Source organism: Lucilia cuprina, chromosome 3 (genome assembly GCF_022045245.1).
Source record: "Lucilia cuprina isolate Lc7/37 chromosome 3, ASM2204524v1, whole genome shotgun sequence".
In the NCBI taxonomy this organism is placed as follows: Eukaryota; Metazoa; Arthropoda; class Insecta; order Diptera; family Calliphoridae; genus Lucilia; species Lucilia cuprina.
This window is the reverse complement of record NC_060951.1, coordinates 6,851,298-6,872,846: the sequence shown is the minus strand read 5'-3', so window position 1 is coordinate 6,872,846 and position 21,549 is coordinate 6,851,298. Positions and strand designations below refer to the sequence as shown.

The 21,549-nt window shown below is 29.7% G+C and overlaps 2 protein-coding genes across 4 annotated transcripts in view; both read right to left on the bottom strand.

Annotated features, from left to right (window-relative positions):
- The window catches only part of LOC111688620 (serine/threonine-protein kinase minibrain), a 46,287-nt gene that overhangs the window by 14,543 nt on the left and 10,195 nt on the right, over window positions 1-21,549 (bottom strand). For 2 of the 3 annotated variants that reach the window (XM_046947344.1, XM_046947345.1), the window contains exons 4-7: window positions 5,975-6,146; window positions 5,740-5,907; window positions 5,387-5,673; window positions 4,657-5,314 (exon numbers count right to left, since the gene is read on the bottom strand). In XM_046947344.1, the coding sequence (XP_046803300.1) occupies window positions 4,657-5,314; window positions 5,387-5,673; window positions 5,740-5,907; window positions 5,975-6,146 (1,285 nt within the window). Of the gene's footprint in view, window positions 1-1,704; window positions 1,868-4,656; window positions 5,315-5,386; window positions 5,674-5,739; window positions 5,908-5,974; window positions 6,147-21,549 lie in introns of those variants that run through there. The other variant, XM_046947346.1, reaches the window with a different exon arrangement.
- On the bottom strand, window positions 6,017-17,900 carry LOC124419077 (homeobox protein 2-like). The gene is made up of 4 exons (XM_046947347.1): window positions 17,070-17,900; window positions 14,821-14,960; window positions 14,051-14,182; window positions 6,017-6,147 (listed from the first exon to the last, which is right to left on the bottom strand). The coding sequence occupies exons 1-3, from the start codon at window positions 17,755-17,757 to the stop codon at window positions 14,087-14,089; spliced, it is 924 nt and encodes a 307-aa protein (XP_046803303.1). The 5' UTR covers window positions 17,758-17,900; the 3' UTR covers window positions 6,017-6,147; window positions 14,051-14,086.

Sequence of the window (21,549 nt, the reverse complement as noted above, 5' to 3'; positions counted from 1 at the left end):
GAATCATGCAATGGAATCTAATTATCAACTTTAGCAAACAAGTTTTTAACATGATTTATTTTCATATTTTAAATTTTTTTGTTTTTTGAGAATTTTAACATTTTTGTATACAGCGACCCTCGTATATTCAGAATCATGCAATGGAATCTAATTATCAACTTTAGCAAACAAGTTTTTAACATGATTTATTTTCATATTTTAAATTTTTTTGTTTTTGCTTATATTTTACAAACTAAAGCTGACTCGAGAAAACCAAGGGCATTTTTGAATTCTGGGGACCTCGTATATTTAAGAACATTTATTGAAATTTCATTATCAGCTTTAGCTCTACAACTTTTTAACAAATTTAGTTTTTATTTTTTTTAACAAAATTTGTTTTGTTCATATTTCTTAAACTAAAGCGGACTTAAAGAAATTTTTAACATTTTTGTATACAGCGGCCCTCGTATATTTAGGAACATTTAATGAAATTTCATTATCAGCTCTAGCTCTGCAATTTTTAAACAAATTTTATTTTAATTTTTTTTTCAGTAAATTTTGTTTTGCTCATATTTTTCAAACTATAGCTGACTCGAGAAAACCAAGAACACTTTTGAATTCGGGGGACCTTGTAGATTTAAGATTTTATATTGAAATTTCATTATCAGCTTTAGTTAAGAAGTTATTAAAGAAATTTTAAAACTTTTGGGGAAGAAAATGTAAATTTAAAGAAAATTTATAAAAATTTATTAGAATTTGTAATAAATTTTAAATTTTATTAAAAAAAGTTAAAAAAGTGAAAAATTTCCTAAACAGAAATTAATTAAAATGGAACTTGTAGAAAAAAACCTAAAATTTAAAAACTAACTGTTAGGCTTACTTAAGTAAACTTTTAAGGTAATTTTAAAGTAATTTTAAAGTAATATTAAGATTAAGTTTAAACTAAATTTAAATAAATAACTAAAATTGTCTAACTTAAATAGAAATAAAAGGAATTTGTTACTTTTTTTTTGTTTTTGTTACTTTTTGTTTATAAATATTGAAATACTTAAAAACTACAATAATAATAATAATAATAATTATAATAATATGCTACACTTGACGTTATTTAACGTTACGTTTTAATGTGTTTTGTTTTTGTTTTTAATAATTTATTAAATAACCAAAACGTTGCTTGCTGGCTTACACCCACACACACACACATGCTGCTGCTTATAAAACAAACAATTAAATGCACAAAAAAACTGGCAAATACAAAATTCAAAATCGTTTATCATAATCTAATGTTAGAAATTGATGTTGATGGTGGTGGTGTTTGGTAGTTTGGTAGTGGTTTCTGTTTTGGCCAACTATACTTTTTGGTAAAAGGGAATTTTGAAATTTTTTTTTTACATTCTTTGTTAAAAACAAAAGAAAAGTATAAAAAATAATGGGAGTTAAGAAATTTTATATACAATAGAAAGAAAATAGAGAATTTTTTTCAAGTTATATGAAGAAGTTATCAAAAAGATTGAATTTCAAAAAAAAAAATTTTAAACCAAATGATGTATAGTACCATATGTTGATTGTTGCTGTTGTTGATGTTGAGGATGTGTTTGTTGCTGTTGTTGATGTGGTGGTGGTGCTGTTTGACCCATTGTATTAGCTGTTGAGGTTGATGTTAATGTTGAAATTGTTGTATTTTTATTTATTAAACTCCTGTTAGCTGCTGCTGCTGTTGCTGCTGCTGATGTTGTAGTATTCGAACCTGAGGAAGCGATTGATGTTGTTGATGAAGATGTTGATGATGCTGATGATTTTAATGATGTTGAGTGTTGAATTTGTTGCTGCTGTTGTTGTTGTGTTAGAATATGTTCTCTTGCCATTAAGCCAGGTCATCGTCTATCATCTTTGTTGTTATATTGTTTATTATAAAACACAGTGTTGTTTTTTGTTTGTTTGTTTAAAAATAAATTTTACAATTTTTTTTTCATTTTCATTGTTGTGTTTATAATTTTTACAATGTTTTTTTGTTTTGTTTACAAAAATTTGTTTTTAATTTTATTGTTTTTTTTTTAAGCAAAACACATAGAAATAGAAAAAGAGAAGAAAAATATTTGTATATTTTATAATTAACTAAAATTCTTAGAATTTAAAATTTTCCAAAAAAAAAAAAAAAAAAACTACAAAATAAACTACTTTTTTATAATAAAACAATATAAACTTAATTAAAATAAATACTTTTTTAAAAAAAATAAAATACAAAAATTATAAAAAAACAACAACAAATAACTCACATTTTTTTTAAACAAACTCTTATTAAACATTTTAATAAGTTAACAATTAAATAGCCTACTTTAAAGGTTAGTAAAGAAAAACAATTTAAAGCCTATTTTTAGGGGCCATTTTAAGATTTCAAAAAAAAAAAAAAAAACAAAAGAATTACTTAATATTTAAAAAATTTATAATTTCTATATCGCAACTAACAAATTTTCAACCAGACCAAAACCCCCCTCCCCTCTCTCCAGATATAAGTTTTGAAATTTCGAAATTAAGTTCAAACATGTCTTAAGACATCTCCGGTGGCATGTTACCTTGGTCAATAGACCAAAACCCCCCTCCCCCTCTCTCCAGATATAAGTTTTGCAAATTTCGAAATTAAGTTCGTACATGTTTTCAGACACCCCGGGGGGCATGTTACCTTGGCGATACCTCCGCCTTGGTGTTATTGCAATCCCGGGGTATGAAGAGGTGGCCAATACCTCCAGTCTGGCCGAGACTGAAAAATTGTGTTACAGGCTACTGCTTGGCTTAGTCCTTGCATAGATTGACAGAGGTCAGACCAGAGCACCGCATAATTTGGTACTACGGGTGGCAAGTTGCCCGCAGGACTATGTCCTGGCTGGTCAGTTGGTTGAGGTTCCATTGGGATCCACGTAGTGGCTGTGGTTTAAAACCAAATTTGCTGGGAGAGTAAGTGGCGATTAAAAGACTGTCAATATTTCGGAATAAGTTCGGTGATGTTGCCGAGAACAACAGATACCCCACAGAGGAGTGACTGTGAAAGGTATCATATACATATGATACCATTGAATTTTTCTTCCTTGTCCAGATATGTTCAGAGTATATTCTGTTTATATCAGAATTACCACAGTGTGTTCCTGTGAGTAAGAACAATGTCCTCGGCTTATTAGTGGATAGTACTTCCGGCCAATGGTTAAGTCTCTAGGTGCTGTTGCCGAATCAACAGAGGCCATTCAATGGTCAGAGATTAGATAGCTCAAAAGCCAATGTACAAAAATTGCCACCTGAGTTCTTCATTTAAGTACAAAGGGGCGATGGCAGACCGTTCTTAAGTCTACCCAGTCGGTGAAGAAGAACACCTTGATATTAGGCCGTCGACATTCATGTCTTCAGACAAAATTTTGCAGGTTTTTTCAAAATATAATGAAAATTTCGAAAATTTATAAAAATTTTCGAAATTCAAACTTAAGTTCGAATTTTCGAACATGTCTTTACAGACTTGAAAATCCATAAAACTACAAATTTTGCACGTTTTCCTAATAAAGACAGAAAACTAAAGAGTTTGGACAGATTTTTAGCTTTTCGAAATTAAGTTCGAATTTTCGAACATGTCTTTAGAGAGTTTAAAAGAAAAAAATTTTGCCGATTTCCTCAAAATATAATGAAAATTATAAAATTTTATGAAAATTTTCGAAGTTCGAATTTTCGAACATGTCTTGAAAACTTCAAAAACCATAAAAACTTAAAATTTTGCAAATTTTCCTAATAAAGACAAAAAACTGAAGAATTTGAGCAGATTTTTAACATTTCGAAATAAAGTTCGAATTTTCGAACATGTCTTGAAAACTTCAAAAACCATAAAAACTTAAAATTTTGCAAATTTTCCTAAAAATGACAAAAAACTAAAGATTTTGAGCAGATTTTTAGCTTTTCGAAATTAAGTTCGAATTTTCGAACATGTTGTAAAATGATTAAAAATCGACAAACTTTTCAAATGCCTACTAAAAACTAAATTATTTGGGAAGATTTTTAGCTTTTCGAAATTAACTTCGAATTTTCGAACATTATGGAAAGTGTTTAAAAATGGAAAAAATTCTAAATTTATATCATTCTTTAATAGAATAACAAAACTAATCACTTTTAAATGATTTTTAGATGTTCGAAATTAAGTTCGAATTTTCGAAATTAACAAAATGTGTAGAAAATTGCACCAAAAAAGCGTAATTATTGAAGATTCTTATAAAACTATAAAAACTAATTAGTTAATGGTGATTTTAACAAGTTCGAAATTAAGTTCGAATTTTCGAACTTGGCTTAAAACAATTAAATTTCTAAGAAAATTGTGAATTTTTATATTTTCTTAATGTAAACTAAACTAATGGAAACTGATTTTTCAAAATTCGAAATTAAGTTCGAATTTTTAGAAATTTAAATAGTTTGGATAGAATTTTCGAAATTAAAAAAAAAATTGTTTAAATTTGAAAATTTAAATAAAAATTTTTGCAAATTTTAAAATCATAAAAAATTAAATTGAAATATTCAATAAATAAGAAAAAAATATTGAAATTAAACTCAGAATATCGAAAAAAATCCGTTAAAAAAAACTCAAACAGAAAAAATTCTACTGAAAATTTAAAAAAAATAAAAATAGTAAAAATTCTTATAAAAACTTACCATGACTCTGTTGTTCTGAATGTTGCACCGCACTAACCGGTACCATTTGACCACCCGGCACTAGAGCGGCCGTCGATGATGATGTTGAACTAACGGAAGGCGAAGATATTGCTATACTACCAGTTTGTACCGAACCAGCACCCGTATTGGTACCCTCATCTGTGGTACGCTTAAAGAAATTATGCTGTAACGCATAATACGGTGTGACACGTGTCTTCGGATCAAAATCCAACATTCGTAATATTAAGTCTTTGAATTTTAAATAGTCCGCTACCGAATGACCCGGCTCATCCATGCGTCGACCACCGGGACCACCCGTTTCGACGCCCAATATATCGTGTAGTTTACGTGACCCAGGCGGTTTGTATTTACGACCATTTTGACTTTTCTTCAAAACATACGAACCATCTGAGACGATTTTATCGAAAAATTTACGAGTCTTGTGCGCTTGATCGAGCAGATATTTGGGTGGCATACCCAATACCTCAACGATTTTATTCATTTGATCGACTTCATTACAGCCGGAAAATAATGGTTCACCAGTGTGCATTTCCACTAGAATACAACCCAAAGACCACATATCAATGGCCAAATCATAAGGTATGCCTAATAAAACTTCCGGTGAACGATAGAAACGTGATTGTATATATTGGTATATCTGTGGGAAATGCAAAGAAAAGTGAAATTTATTTAATGATTTTAAATTCAGAATTCAAAAATGTCAACTTACCCTTTGACCCAATTGGCAAGAACTGCCAAAATCAACAATTTTTATGGCTGATCTTTTGGGATTACAAAGTAATATATTTTCGGGTTTTAGATCACAGTGGATTATATTCAGTTCGGGAGTACTCAAGAAGAGCAAAGCAGTGCATAGCTGTTGAGCAAATTTTCGTGTTAAATTCAATGAGACACCACGAAAATTTGTATTACGTAATAAATCATATAAATTATAGGATAATAATTCAAATACTAAACATAAATGATTGCGCCACATAAAATGCCGTTTAAGTTTAACTGCAACAAGAAAAAGTTTTATTAATATTTACCAGGGAGGAGAAGGAGCAAGTTTTTAAAACCTACCGATATAATATTTATTTTCTGCATCTGCACGATTCATCATTTCCAATAGTTTAACCTCAATTTGTGCCTGATTTAGGAACGGTTTCTTATTCTTAATTATCTTTATTGCTACATAACCTTGCTCTTCATGATCATAAGCCTTGACCACTTGTCCAAAACTACCTTTACCTGTTGAAGGAAGGTAGTAACAAAAAAATCATTATAAATCACAATCACACTTATTGCCTTAACTTACCTATTAATGAATCAATTTCATAACGATCCAAAAATCTTTCACCATGCTTTATTATATAATCGTGATTATCATCATCATAGCCATCATTATATAATTTTCGCTCCTTTTTATTTGAGGAATCATCTTCGCCTTGTGTCTGTTGGGCACGACGTTTCTTTTTTGCATAGTAGACCTTTAATGTAAAGTAAAATGTTTGTTAAAAGTTTTGTATATTGTTTTTGTATCTTTCAAGACCCACAAGTTTTTGTGTCAATAACATTTTATTAAAATATATAATTGTTTATTAAAAAACAACAGACAGCTTGTGTCAAAGTCAATTTTTTTTAATAAAATTAAATAAATTTCTTAAGCAACAAGTGGGAAAATACAATTTTAACTATAAATGGCAGAACAATTCTAGTTCAGTTCTTGCACAGTCATAGTACAGTTCTATTTCAGTCCTAGTTCAGCTATAGTTTAGTTCTAATTCAGTTCCAATTCAGATATAGTTCAGTTCTAGTTAAGTTCTAGTTCAGATCTAGTTCAGTTCTAGTTCAGATTTTGTTCGGTTCTAGTTCAGTTCTAGTTCAGTTCTAGTTTAGTTCTAGTTCAGTTCTAGTTCAGTTCTAGTTCAGTTCTAGTTCAGTTCTAGTTCAGTTCCAGTTCAGTTCTAGTTCAGTTCTAGTTCAGTTCTAGTTCAGTTCTAGTTCAGTTCTAGTTCAGTTCAGTTCTAGTTCAGTTCTAGTTCAGTTCAGTTCAGTTCTAGTTTAGTTCTAGTTCAGTTCAGTTCAGTTCTAGTTCTAGTTCAGTTCTAGTTCAGTTCAGTTCTAGTTCAGTTCTAGTTCAGTTCTAGTTCAGTTCTAGTTCAGTTCTAGTTCAGTTCTAGTTCAGTTCTAGTTCAGTTCTAGTTCAGTTCTAGTTCAGTTCTAGTTCAGTTCTAGTTCAGTTCTAGTTCAGTTCTAGTTCAGTTCTAGTTCAGTTCTAGTTCAGTTCTAGTTCAGTTCAGTTCAGTTCTAGTTCAGTTCTAATTCAGTTCTAGTTCAGTTCTAGTTCAGTTCAGTTCTAGTTCAGTTCTAGTTCAGTTCAGTTCTAGTTCAGGTCTAGTTCAGTTCTAGTTCAGTACTAGTTCAGTTTTAAATCAGTTCTAGTTCAATTCTAGTTTAGTTCTAGTTCAGTTCTAGTTCAGTTCTAGTTCAGTTCTAGTTCATTTCTAGTTCAGTTCTAGTTCAGTTCTAGTTCAGTTCTAGTTCAGTTCTAGTTCAGTTCTAGTTCAGTTCTAGATCAGATCTTGTTCAGTTCTAGTTCAGTTCTAGTTCAGTTCTAGTTCAGTTCTAGTTCAGTTCTAGTTCAGTTCTAGTTCTAGTTCCGTTCAAGTTCAGTTCTAGATGTGTTCTAGTTCAGTTCTAGTTCAGTTCTAGTTCAGTTCTAGTTCAGTTTTAGTTCAGTTCTAGTTCAGTTCTAGTTCAGTTCTAGTTCAGTTCTAGTTCAGTTCTAGTTTCTAGTTCAGTTCTAGTTCAGTTCTAGTTCAGTTCTAGTTCAGTTCTAGTTCAGTTCTAGTTCAGTTCTAGTTCAGTTCTAGTTCAGTTCTAGTTCAGTTCTAGTTCAGTTCTAGTTCAGTTCTAGTTCAGTTCTAGTTCAGTTCTAGTTCAGTTCTAGTTCAGTTCTAGTTCAGTTCTAGTTCAGTTCTAGTTCAGTTCTAGTTCAGTTCTAGTTCAGTTCTAGTTCAGTTCTAGTTCAGTTCTAGTTCAGTTCTAGTTCAGTTCTAGTTCAGTTCTAGTTCAGTTCTAGTTCAGTTCTAGTTCAGTTCTAGTTCAGTTCTAGTTCAGTTCTAGTTCAGTTCTAGTTCAGTTCTAGTTCAGTTCTAGTTCAGTTCTAGTTCAGTTCTAGTTCAGTTTCAGTTTTGTTCTGGTTAAGTTCTAGTTCAGTGTTAATTTAGTTCTAGTTTAGTTCTAGATCATATCTACTGCAGTTTAATAAATTACTCAAACGCCTTAAAGTATGCAACATTTGTTGATATAAACGTTTAGAAATATTATTGGAATAATTAATGGAGGTAAAGCAAAATGTTGCCAATATCTTGTTGGTGTAAATTATATTTTATTTCCTCTTTTTCATGAGTTTTTTGCGGGAACTTTTTTTAAAGTTTCTGCTTTTAATTTCTGTTATATTTCCCCTCCTTTGAAAAAAAAATCAATATTCATCCAGCAACAGGATCAATTTTTCTCTAAATACTCGGCTCTTAACAAAAAGAGGAAAAATATATTTTCAGATAAAAATGGCAAATAAATCTACAAAATGATAACGAGGAGTATGTGAAAACAAAAACTTTAATTTGTGTGTTTTTATTATGATGTTTTTGCAAAAAAAAAAAAACAGACACACATACACTCAATTGCAAACTTTGTATATAGAAATGTAAACACAGGCAAAAGCGCATGTGTCTGAGGGAATAGAAGAAAATAACAAAAAAATAATATACAATGCAATCATTATAACCATACTTTGGTAACGAAAAGAAGAGCCTAGAATGAACAAAATAAAAAACAACATTCAAAAACTAACAGTCAAACAGAAGATACCCATGGATAGACAAGCAACCAGCCAGTCAGCCAGCCAGCCAGCCAGCCAACAAAAAACGCATACATTTACACTCTCTACTTACAGTCTGACAGCCAGCCATTTAGACAACTAAACAAACCAAACTTTCTTCCCTATAACCATTGAATTTTATAGAGAAAAACCTTCTTTAAAGAGTCAGTCAGTCCGTCAGCCAGCCATTCAGCTGGCCTCCCCCCTTCTCTATACATTTCAATTTCTACTTATACCACCCGACTAATACATTACATTTTGTATGTAGGAATGTAAGAGAGCGACCGAGCAGAGTAACTGAGTGAGTGAGTATGTGTAAGCTCACCCATAAAAGTATGCAATGAAAAATCAAAAATTGCAAAAAAGTTGTTGCTAACCCGTAGAACATTTAGAATTCTGGCTGTAAATGTATATGTGAGTGTATGGCGACTAAGGCAGAAAAATGAAGATGTATAAGTAGAAAAAAAAGACCAACAAAAATGAAACGCACACATACCAAAAAGAAAGAAAGGAAAATAACAAAAAAGCAAAAAAACACATGAAGTATCGAAGAGAGAGATATATATAAACAAACTCTTGAACATTTTTCCCCCAAAAGGGGGACCAACACTATCAACCAGAACTTAACAAAACGTGATGCTGTCAACATCAACAACAAAATAAATAATAATGCAACATTATTATTAAATATAAAAAACCCAACAACAAAAAATATTTTTAAAAAGCAAAACGTTGAATAAACAAAATGTACAAAAAAGCAAGAAATATAAAAGAAAAACTAAATAAATAAGAGAATATAAGAGTAATACTTTAGAGTTGCGCCTAAAAGTCTGCTTAGCTATTACAAAATTATACAGGAAAAGTAGTAGCAGCAGCAGCAGCAGCAACAAAACACAAACACTCTAACAAACAAACTTATATGGGATAAACGCTTAAAAATGGGTGTATGCCAAATGCAGTTGACGTTAGCGTTTGTCGTAAGCGTCTAAAATAAACTTCGCTCTCACCTTCCAACAACAACAAGTAAATTAGGGAAACTGTTAATATATCGCTCTCTCTCTCTCTTTGAAAACAAAAAGTGGAAGCTATATTTTTGTGTACAACAATTACATTTACAGCAGCATATTTTTAGGGGGCACAATAAACAAAAGAACAGCCACAGAGAGAGAGAGTGCGAACAATTGAGAGCTTTAAAATATTAAGTTTAAATTCCTTAATAAGTTTAGCCCATGCTGGGTGTTTGTCTTAAATATTAACAAAATTATGGCTAAAATAAACACAACTTTAAAAAGGAAACTGAAATTGGAAATTGTAGGTAAAACCAGAACAGTTTACAAATGAAATGTTAAAAATTTTATGTTTAACTTGTTAGTATAACAAGGCAGATGTTTTATTGATTAACATTTATGAGCTACCAGATTGAGAAATTCAATTGTCCTACAATCAAGCCCAAAGTTTTAAAAAATTAGCGAACATTTTTAGATCTCATTCAGTTTATGTTTAGTTCAAGTTCAGTTCTAGTTCTGTTCAAGTTCAGTTCTAGTTCAGTTTTAGCTCAGTTTTAGTTCAAGGTTCAGTTCTTGTTTAGTTCAAGGTTCAGTTCTAGTTTACTTCAAGTTCAGTTCTAGTTCAAGTTCAGTTCTAGTTCTTCTCTAGTTCTGTTTTTGTTAAGATGGTTTTAGCTCAGTACTGCTCTAGTTCTGTTATAGTTCTGTTCTAGTTCTGTTCTAGTTCTGTTCTAGTTCTGTTCTAGTTCTGTTCTAGTTCTGTTCTAGTTCTGTTCTAGTTCTGTTCTAGTTCTGTTCTAGTTCTGTTCTAGTTCTGTTCTAGTTCTGTTCTAGTTCTGTTCTAGTTCTGTTCTAGTTCTGTTCTAGTTCTGTTCTAGTTCTGGTTCTGTTCTAGCTCTGTTGTAGTTTTGTTCTAGTTCTGTTGTAGTTGTTCTAGTTCTGTTCTAGTTCTGTTCTAGTTCTGTTCTAGTTCTTTTCTAGTTCTTTTCTAGTTCTGTTCTAGTTCTGTTCTAATTCTGTTCTAGTTCTGTTCTAATTCTGTTCGAGTTTTGTTCTAGTTCTGTTCTAATTCTGTTCTAGTTCTGTTCTAATTCTGTTCGAGTTTTGTTCTAGTTCTGTTCTAGTTCTGTTCTAGTTCTGTTCTAGTTTTGTTCTAGTTCTGTTCTAGTTCTGTTCTAGTTCTGATCTAGTTCTGTTCTAGTTCTGTTCTAGTTCTGTTCTAGTTCTGTTCTAGTTCTGTTCTAGTTCTGTTCTAGTTCTGTTCTAGTTCTGTTCTAGTTCTGTTCTAGTTCTGTTCTAGTTCTGTTCTAGTTCTGTTCTAGTTCTGTTCTAGTTCTGTTCTAGTTCTGTTCTAGTTCTGTTCTAGTTCTGTTCTAGTTCTGTTCTAGTTCTGTTCTAGTTCTGTTCTAGTTCTGTTCTAGTTCTGTTCTAGTTCTGTTCTAGTTCTGTTCTAGTTCTGTTCTAGTTCTGTTCTAGTTCTGTTCTAGTTCTGTTCTAGTTCTGTTCTAGTTCTGTTCTAGTTCTGTTCTAGTTCTGTTCTAGTTCTGTTCTAGTTCTGTTCTAGTTCTGTTCTAGTTCTGTTCTAGTTCTGTTCTAGTTCTGTTCTAGTTCTGTTCTAGTTCTGTTCTAGTTCTGTTCTAGTTCTGTTCTAGTTCTGTTCTAGTTCTGTTCTAGTTCTGTTCTAGTTCTGTTCTAGTTTTGTTCTAGTTCTGTTCTAGTTCTGTTTTAGTTCTGTTCTAGTTTTGCTCTAGTTCTGTTCTAGTTCTGTTCTAGTTCTGTTCTAGTTCTGTTTTAGTTCTGTTCTAGTGCAGTTCAAGTTCGGTTCTTTACAAATTCTAGTTCAGTTTTGGAGTAGTTATAGTTCTATTATTATTCATTGCCTGATCATTTATAAATTATATATTATTTAGTTCTGAAATTAAACCGGATTAGTTCTGGATCAGTTTTAGCTTATTTTAAGTGCAATTTTAATTCACATACTTTTGTTTGGAGTAATACACCATCTGGCAACATCATTATTATGTATTGAGCTCAAGTAAACATGGAGAAACAAAACAAAGAAAATACTACTCAAACATGCTCAAATGAAAAATCTGCACAGCAAAATATAAAAACTCTGTTGCACTCAAACAACTCTTGCAAATTGATAAACCAAAACAAATAACAAAACACACTTACACTCTAACATACTTCACACTCCCATTCATAACGCCGACAACACACCCACATCCACCCAGTAAATTCCAACACCTTCTAACATTTTTCGTTTTTGCAAACAAGAGAAAAATTACAGAATGCGTTATTGTGGTGTATGCATCATGAGAGTGTATTGGTCTGTTTGGAGCCCATTTTTATATGTCTACCATTAGTAAACAATAACAAAAACAAACAAAAGAAAAACAACAACGAAAATTAAACCGTATGCTTAGCGCCAGTCATTTTGCACTCCAAAAATATAAAAAAACACACACATAAAAAGCAGCATCTTCATCATTATTATCTTTTATTTACATCATTATCATCATTGATATTGTCATTTTTAACTTCATTATAGTGTGTTATGGAAATGAAAGTATTCAACAGCGTGTTAATGGTGTACATCCGGTTTTTCTTTAAAATATTTTTATAATTTTCTTCTTTCTTTTGGAAGTATAATTTTGCATTATTTGTTGTTTTAATGTTTGTTATTGTATTGTGAGAAATATTAATGGCAAACAAACAAATATATAAATTGGAATAATATATAGAATTTTTAGAACTGAACTAGGACTAAACTAAGACGAAACTAGAACTAATCCAACACTAAACTCGAACTGAATTAGTATAGAACTAGAACTGAACTAGAACTTAGCTAGAACTAAACCAGAACTGAACTCGAACTAAACTAGAGCTGAACTAGAACTAGAACTGAACTAGAACTAGAACTGAACAAGAACTGAACTAGAACTGAACTAGAACAGAACTAGAACTGAACTAGAACTGAACTAGAACTGAACTAGAACTGAACTAGAACTGAACTAGAACTGAACTAGAACTGAACTAGAACTGAACTAGAACTGAACTAGAACTGAACTAGAACAGAACTAGAACAGAACTAGAACAGAACTAGAACAGAACTAGAACAGAACTAGAACAGAACTAGAACAGAACTAAACAGAACTAGAACAGAACTAGAACAGAACTAGAACAGAACTAGAACAGAACTAGAACAGAACTAGAACAGAACTAGAACAGAACTAGAACAGAACTAGAACAGAACTAGAACAGAACTAGAACAGAACTAGAACAGAACTAGAACAGAACTAGAACAGAACTAGAACAGAACTAGAACAGAACTAGAACAGAACTAGAACAGAACTAGAACAGAACTAGAACAGAACTAGAACAGAACAGAACTAGAACAGAACTAGAACAGAACTAGAACAGAACTAGAACAGAACTAGAACAGAACTAGAACAGAACTAGAACAGAACTAGAACAGAACTAGAACAGAACTAGAACAGAACTAGAACAGAACTAGAACAGAACTAGAACAGAACTAGAACAGAACTAGAACAAAACTAGAAAAACTAGAACAGAACTAGAACAGAACTAGAACAGAACTAGAACAGAACTAGAACAGAACTAGAACAGAACTAGAACAGAACTAGAACAGAACTAGAACAGAACTAGAACAGAACTAGAACAGAACTAGAACAGAACTAGAACAGAACTAGAACAGAACTAGAACAGAACTAGAACAGAACTAGAACAGAACTAGAACAGAACTAGAACAGAACTAGAACAGAACTAGAACAGAACTAGAACAGAACTAGAACAGAACTAGAACAGAACTAGAACAGAACTAGAACAGAACTAGAACAGAACTAGAACAGAACTAGAACAGAACTAGAACAGAACTAGAACAGAACTAGAACAGAACTAGAACAGAACTAGAACAGAACTAGAACAGAACTAGAACAGAACTAGAACTGAACTAGAACTGAACTAACTAGAACTGAACTAGAACTGTACTAGAACTGAACCCAGTTCAAAGAGCAATTATTTGTGTGTATATTATTTTCGATATACAAACTAAAAAATTTGAATAAAATAGAGAAAAAAAACGACAAAGAAAAAAAAACAGCACAAACCGTATATCATTAAATCGACACATGTCGTTCACTTGACAATGACAACAAATAAAGAAACTAAGAAATTTAAATAAAATTGAAGACCGTTAGTTTAGAAATGCCCTTGACCCATTTTAACAAAAACTAAATATACAAACCACGCAAGAGCACGTTAAATCGTAATTGTATAAAATAAATAAATTTTTGTTCTTCAATATAACAACTCATAGAAATTGATTTCGTTCTAAACATTTACATTTGATGTTCACTTATTTCGTTTTGATTCGAATTTTATTGTATATTACAATACAAAGTAAAAAATGATGAAATTGTTCTAAAAACTGTTTTCTTGTAGAAAAAAATGTAACAAAAAATGTAAACTAACTTACTCATTTATATCTTGTAGGTCTTGATTAAATCCACACTTAATTTCTTAACGGCGCCGTTGCGGGATCACGAAAATGTGTTGGTATACGTGCTTGCATGGCGCGCACCTCTGATGAAGACGTTGGACTAGATCGCTGTTAAAAAAAGAGGAGCAATAATAATATAAAATTATTACAAAAAATCAAAATAAAAACAAATCAGCAAAATGTTAAAGAATCTTATATAGAAGATTAAGATTTCCAGCGAAGTTTAAATAAAACTATGGTAGTCATAGTCTAGCGTATAGTCTAGTCTATAGTCTAGCCTATAGTCTAGTCTACAGTCTAGCCTATAGTCTAGTCTATAATCTAGTCTTTAATCTAGTCTATAATCTAGTCTATAATCTAGTCTATAATGTAGTCTATAATCTAGTCTATAGACTAGTCCATATTCTAGTCTATAGTCTAGTCTATAGTCTAGTCTATAGTCTAGACTAGACTATAGACTAGACTATAGACTAGACTATAGGCTAGGCTATAGACTAGACTATAGACTAGACTATAGTCTAGTCTATAGTCTAGTCTATAGTCTAGTCTATAGTCTAGTCTATAGTCTAGTCTATAGTCTAGTCTATAGTCTAGTCTATAGTCTAGTCTATAGTCTAGTCTATAGTCTAGTCTAAAGTCTAGTCTATAGTCTAGTATATAGTCTAGTCTATAGTCCTTAGATTACAGTCTGGCTGCCTGACCGTCTGGTCTTTAGTCAAGCATAGAAAAATGAACTTATAACTTACATGATGCATAACATCGCGATGTGTAGCAGGAAGCTCTTCTTCACCTACAAAACGACCATATAGTGGAGCATGACGTTGACGTCCGCTACCACTGCCCGCCTCAACGGCAGCTGCCGCACTGGATACATAAGCTGCAGACACTAGAAATAAAGAAAAAAAAAAACAAATTAAACAAAAATTAATACTTTGTTGATGTAAATTAAATTATTTAAAAATATATATCGCTTATTCATTCCCCAAATTATGGGGCTATTTTATAAATAAATTTATGTTTTTTTAGCTGCCGGTTTTTATTATAAATTTTTCAAAATATTTTATAAAAAAAATATTGTTTTTTTTTTTTGTATAATTCAATGAAAAAATATTTCCGCTTGTAAAAACTAAATGGGGTAACAAGTGTTTTTTGCTTTTTTCACAAAGTCATTTTTAGAAAAGAAGAATGAATGAAATGTTGGGCTTATAATTATGATAGAAACAAAAGATAAAGACAGCAAAAATTGCAGCTATAACAACAACGACACAATCTCATTCACCTAAATCTGTTAGATGCCAAAAAGTCTCGTTTTCCGTTTAGGTAGACATTTAAATGACAGATTTTTTTATTTTATTTTACATTTCTCATTTCTATATTTTATATTAAACAATATATTATATATTAGTTTTATTGTCGCTGTGTTTCTTTTGCTAAATATTACACAATATTTAGAGAGATATTAAGAAAAAAATGCCCATAAAAATGGCCTCATTTAAAAGTAAATGAGAATGTTGGCAAAAATATTGTCACCAACCGAGAAAAAATAATTGATTATCTATTATTTTGAAGAGAAGAATCTAGTAAAGAAGTTTGCAAGAAAATGCTTTAAATTAAATAGCTAAAAAATATGATAAAAAATATTTAATCGCGAACAAGTCCGTAGAACTGGAACATGAACAGAACTAAAACGGAACTAGAACAGAACTAGAACAGAACTAGAACAGAACTAGAACAGAACTAGAACAGAACTAGAACAGAACTAGGGTCAAAACGGAGTCTCTTCGATTCTACTTGACAGTTCGCGTGTAGTGAACTACCACGTAAACCAAAGAACAGAACTAGAACAGAACAAGAAAAGAACTAGAACAGAACTAAAACAGAACTAGAACAGAACTAGAATAGAACTAGAACAGAACTAGAACAGAACTAGAACAGAACTAGAACAGAACTAGAACAGAACTAGAACAGAACTAGAACAGAACTAGAACAGAACTAGAACAGCACTAGAATAGAACTAGAACAGAACTAGAACAAAACAAAACTAGAACAGAACTAGAACAGAACTAGAACAGAACTAGAAAAGAACTAGAAAAGAACTAGAAAAGAACTAGAACAGAACTAGAACAGAACTAGAACAGAACTAGAACAGAACTAGAACTAGAACAGAACTAGAACAGAACTAGAACAGAACTAGAACAGAACTAAACAGAACTAGAACAGAACTAGAACAAAACTAGAACAGAACTAGAACAGAACTAGAACAGAACTAGAACAGAACTAGAACAGAACTAGAACAGAACTAGAACAGAACTAGAACAGAACTAGAACAGAACTAGAACAGAACTAGAACAGAACTAGAACAGAACTAGAACAGAACTAGAACTAGAACAGAACTAGAACAGAACTAGAACAGAACTAGAACAGAACTAGAACAGAACTAGAACAGAACTAGAACAGAACTAGAACAGAACTAGAACAGAACTAGAACAGAACTAGAACAGAACTAGAACAGAACTAGAACAGAACTAGAACAGAACTAGAACAGAACTAGGGTGTACTTCAGACTACACTAGTTCTCGTTCAGCTAAGTGTATTGTTGAGTTTTTACTCGAGGACAAGTTTTAGTCTATGGGTGAGTTTTCAATAGTGTACATAATCTAGCCTAAAGATGAAACTATAGTCGTGTCCATAATGGATCCTAAACTATAACTTAATCTATAACCTATTTTATTGTCTACAAAGTTTATAGTTTAATTTCAAGTATAGTAAAATAAATTTTATTTTTCTCTCAGTATATTCAAAATTCTTTGTCTAGTCGAACAACAAAAGAAAAGGCAGATGTTTTCTTTTTTTCTTTTTTTTGCAAAATAAATTAAATAAATCTGCCAATTTTAAAAATACAAAGAGTATGAAAAAAACAAATCTTTCAAAATGACATAAGAAAATTTCAAAAAAAAAAGCTATAAAATTAATGAACACAAAAAGAAACACCTACAATTTCTAAGCAGCTGATGACTACGAGCCACCTCTTGATCAACCAACATACGATCGTTTATATTTGCAATATGATCATTATCATTTTCAGCATCATTAGCATTACAATAGAATGTAGCTAAACCATCAATAGTATCATCATCATCACCAATAACAACAGCATTATCGCCTTCGACATTAATATGTTGATTGTCAACATCAGCAACATCATTGGCATCATAACCACCTATAAGACGTACAGAATTGAAAAGTCCTACGGTATGTTGATGATGCTGATCACGCTGTTGTTTGTCATCTAAAACAATAATATGATTGTTTTTCTTGTTGTGGTAATTGTTGCTATTGTTGCCGTTACAGCTGCTTATGCTGTTGCTGTGTTGAGCATATTGAGGAGTTTGGGAGATACCATTATTTTGCATTTCCCAATCAACTATTTTGTTATTATTGTTGTATGGAAATATGTTATTGCTATTGTTGTTGTTTGTATTAATTATAGTTTTATTTTGATTAAAATTTATGTTGCTTTTATTTAATTGTTTTATTTGTAATGTTTTCGACGGTGAATCGGGAGTTAAAATCATGGTCGAGTTAGTGGGACTGGTGGTACTATCGGGCATTGAGCTAGTTTGTGCTGCTGTTGCTGCTGCAGTTGAAGAATTTTGCCAAAAACATAAAGTAGCAGCAGACATTTTTGTTGTTTAAATTTTCTTCTTAATATATTCTTTATAAAATTTTTCTTTTTTTTGTTTTTATTAAAAGTTTGTTTTCATTTATAGCGATTATTTTGTAGTTGTTGTAGGCAAATTCTATTTTTTCTAATATTTATAAACATTGTTGTTTTTATAGCACAATTTAAACGCAGAAAGATCATAGAAAGAAATCATAATTATCGTTGAAATTTATATTAATTAGTTTTTGAGTTTAACCCTTTTGGAGGCTGAGGGGGGCCTAGAAGGCAACCTGTAGTAACAGTGTATTGTTGTTGATAAACTTGTCTAAATAAATCTTAAAAAATGTCTTTTTATATAAAGATTTTCTTTTTAAAAGGAAATTACTTTTAAAAATAGTACTTTAGAAAAAAGTACTATTTTGCAAAAACTTAAAAAATTTTAACAAAATTTTCTAATTAAGATTTATTTAAAAAGAAAATGTACCATTTGAAGTAAAAAATGGTAAAAACATCTTTTGCTACTTTTATAAAAAAGTACTAAAAATTTAAAAAAAGTACTTTTTTCAAAAAGCTTTGAAATTAGTTAAAAGTGAAACATTTTCTTAAATATGTAACAACATATAAAACAAAAACCAATTTTTTTGCTACTTTTTTACAAAAAGTACTAAAATGTAAAAAAGTACTTTTTTCCAAAAAATAAATTTTTTTACAAAATTTTATAATTTTTCACTTATTTATATAAAGTTATCACTAAAATTACTTGTAGGTACTTTTTTATACAAAAAGTACTAAGATGTTGGTACTTTTTTGCAAAAAGTACTAAAATGTTTAAAATGTACTTTTTTCCAAAAAACTAAGTTTTTGACAAAATTTTATAATTTTTCGTTTATTTATGTTAAGTTATCACTAAAAACACTTGTAGGTACTTTTTTTTACAAAAAGTACTAAAATTTTAAAAAAGTACTTTTTTTCCCAAAAACTTTAAAATTAAACAAAAAGTAAGATTTATGCAAAAATTTTATATTTTGTTAGTTGTTGATGAAAAGAAAATTTGAAAAATTTCTTTAGGTACTTTTTTAAAGAAAAGTACTAAATAATAAAAAAGTACTTTTTAAAAAAAAGCATTGAAATTCTTTTAAAAATTAATAATTTTCTTATATTTTAACAATATAATGTAACAAACAACAATTTTTTGATGTTTTTTTACAAAAAGTACCAAAATTGCAAAAAAAGTACTTTTTCTAAAAAAAACTTTAAAATTAAACAAAAAGTAAGATTTATGAAAATTTTTTCTATTTGACAAAAACAAATCTTGAAAAACATTTTTAAGTACTTTTTTTTAAAAAAAGTACTAAAATTGTAAAAAAGTACTTTTTTCCAAAAAAAAAACTTCCAAGTTAAGCAAAACGTAATATTTATGCAAACATTTTATATTTTGTCAGTTGTTTATGAAAAAAATCTTGAAAATTAGTTTTAGTTACGTTTTTTACAAAAAGTACTAAAATTTACTAAAAAAGTACTTTTTTTCTAAAAACTTTTAAATTAAGCAAAAATTGAAAATTTTTTTGAAGATTAATTATGACAATTAATCTTTAAAAACACTTTAAGGTACCTTTTTTCTAAAAAAAGTACTAAAATTTAAAAAAGTACTTTTTTTCCAAATTAAGCAAAAAGTAAAATGTATACATATTTTTTATATTCTATTACCTTATTATTAAATTAAATTACTAAAAGAGTGCTTTAGTACATTTTTTTTTAAAGTACCAAAATTTAAAAAAAAGTACTTTTTTCTAAAAAAAAATGCCCAAAACTGAACAAAATCTTATGATTTTGCTTTGTGATGATAAAATTGTTTTAAAATATCATTTTTAGGGCCTTTTTAAAAAAAGTACTGAATATTTAAAAAAAAAAAAATAGCAAAATTTAAAAAAAGTACTTTTTTGTAAAAAATGCCCAAAATGGAACAAAAACTTATAATTTTGCTTTTTTATGATAAAATTGTTTTAAAAAATCATTTTTAGGGACTTTTTAAAAAAAAAAAGTACTAAAAATTTTACGAAAACTTAAATGGAAACTGTCATAATTTTAACAGCCAAAAAGGGTTAAACCAACTCATATATAAATTATAAATAATATTTTGAATATTTTTCTTGTTTTACTTTAAATTTCCTGAACTTTTTTTTGCCACTTTTCAACACAATTTTTTAGAATTTTTTTTAGAAGATTTTTTAAAACTTTTGTTAAACGATTTCGTAATTTTTGTTTTTTTTTAGAAAATTTTATAATTTTTTCTCTAGATTGTATAATTTGTGATTACATTTTCAATTTACTTCAACTATTTATAAACTTTGTTTTTGTATATTTTTTTTAAATTTTAATCAAACTTTTTTAAACAATTTCTTATTTTAATATTTTCAATTTCTATTTTTTTTTCAAATTTATGCAAAATTTTTGAAATTCTTTCTATTCACTAAACAAACAAAATTTTTTCTAATACATTTCAAAATAAATATTAATTTTTCATTTCAACAAAAGCAAAACAAGTTGCTTTGTTTAAATTATATTTCGCATTTAGTTTAATATTTAAAATCTTTTTTTTTCTATTTTTCGCGAGATTTTTTTTTTAAATTTCAACAATTTGCCTTTTTAAACCGTACGATACAAAATTTCAACGAAAACTGCAATACTACAAAATTGAAAATGTTATTTTCCCAAAATGAAAACAATACAAAAAACCAAGAACAAAAAATTCTCAATTAAAAATGTGTTTAATTTTAAAAAAACCCCTCGAACAGCAACAACCAAACAAACCAGAAAAAAATGCCAAAACAAAATTAAAACAACTACAACAAATATTCTATAAAATTAAACGAAAAAAATAGCATTAAACTAAAGAAATTTATAAAGAAAAAAAATCAAATATTTTAAATAAAGAATCAGACAAATAAATTGAAAATAATAGAAAATATTTCTTTTTGAAAGAGAAGCGAGAGAGCATTTTGTTTAAAAGTTAAAAATATATTTATACATATTTTTTAAATACTCGTGATCATTCATTTATAAGTGACGACAAATTTTTGTGACAAAGAAATTCTAAAAAAAAAACAAATAAGTCGGCAAAAACTGTCAAGACTCATACACCAGGAAATTTCAAATAGAAATAAAACATATACAAAGAGGTGTTTTTCCATTGAGATTGAGTCATCGTTTGGCCAAACAGACATCAATTCTAATACAGCTCTAGTTGTGTTCTATCTAGGTCCGTTCCACTTCTGTTCTAGTTGAGTGCCAGTTGTGTTTTAGTTCTGTTCTGTTCTAGTTCTGTTCTAGTTCAGTTCTAGTTCAGTTCTAGTTCAGTTCTAGTTCAGTTCTAGTTCAGTTCTAGTTCAGTTCTAGTTCAGTTCTAGTTCAGTTCTAGTTCAGTTCTAGTTCAGTTCTAGTTCAGTTCTAGTTCAGTTCTAGTTCAGTTCTAGTTCAGTTCTAGTTCAGTTCTAGTTCAGTTCTAGTTCAGTTCTAGTTCAGTTCTAGTTCAGTTCTAGTTCAGTTCTAGTTCAGTTCTAGTTCAGTTCTTGTTCAGTTCTAGTTCAGTTCTAGTTCAGTTCTAGTTCAGTTCTAGTTCAGTTCTAGTTCAGTTCTAGTTCAGTTCTAGTTCTGTTCTAGTACTGTTCTAGTTCTGATCTGTTCTAGTTCGGTTCTAGTTCTTTTCTAGTTCTGTTCTAGTTCTGTTCTAGTTCTTTTCTAGTTCTGTTCTAGTTCTTTTCTAGTTCTGTTCTAGTTCTGTTCTAGTTCTGTTCTAGTTCTGTTCTAGTTC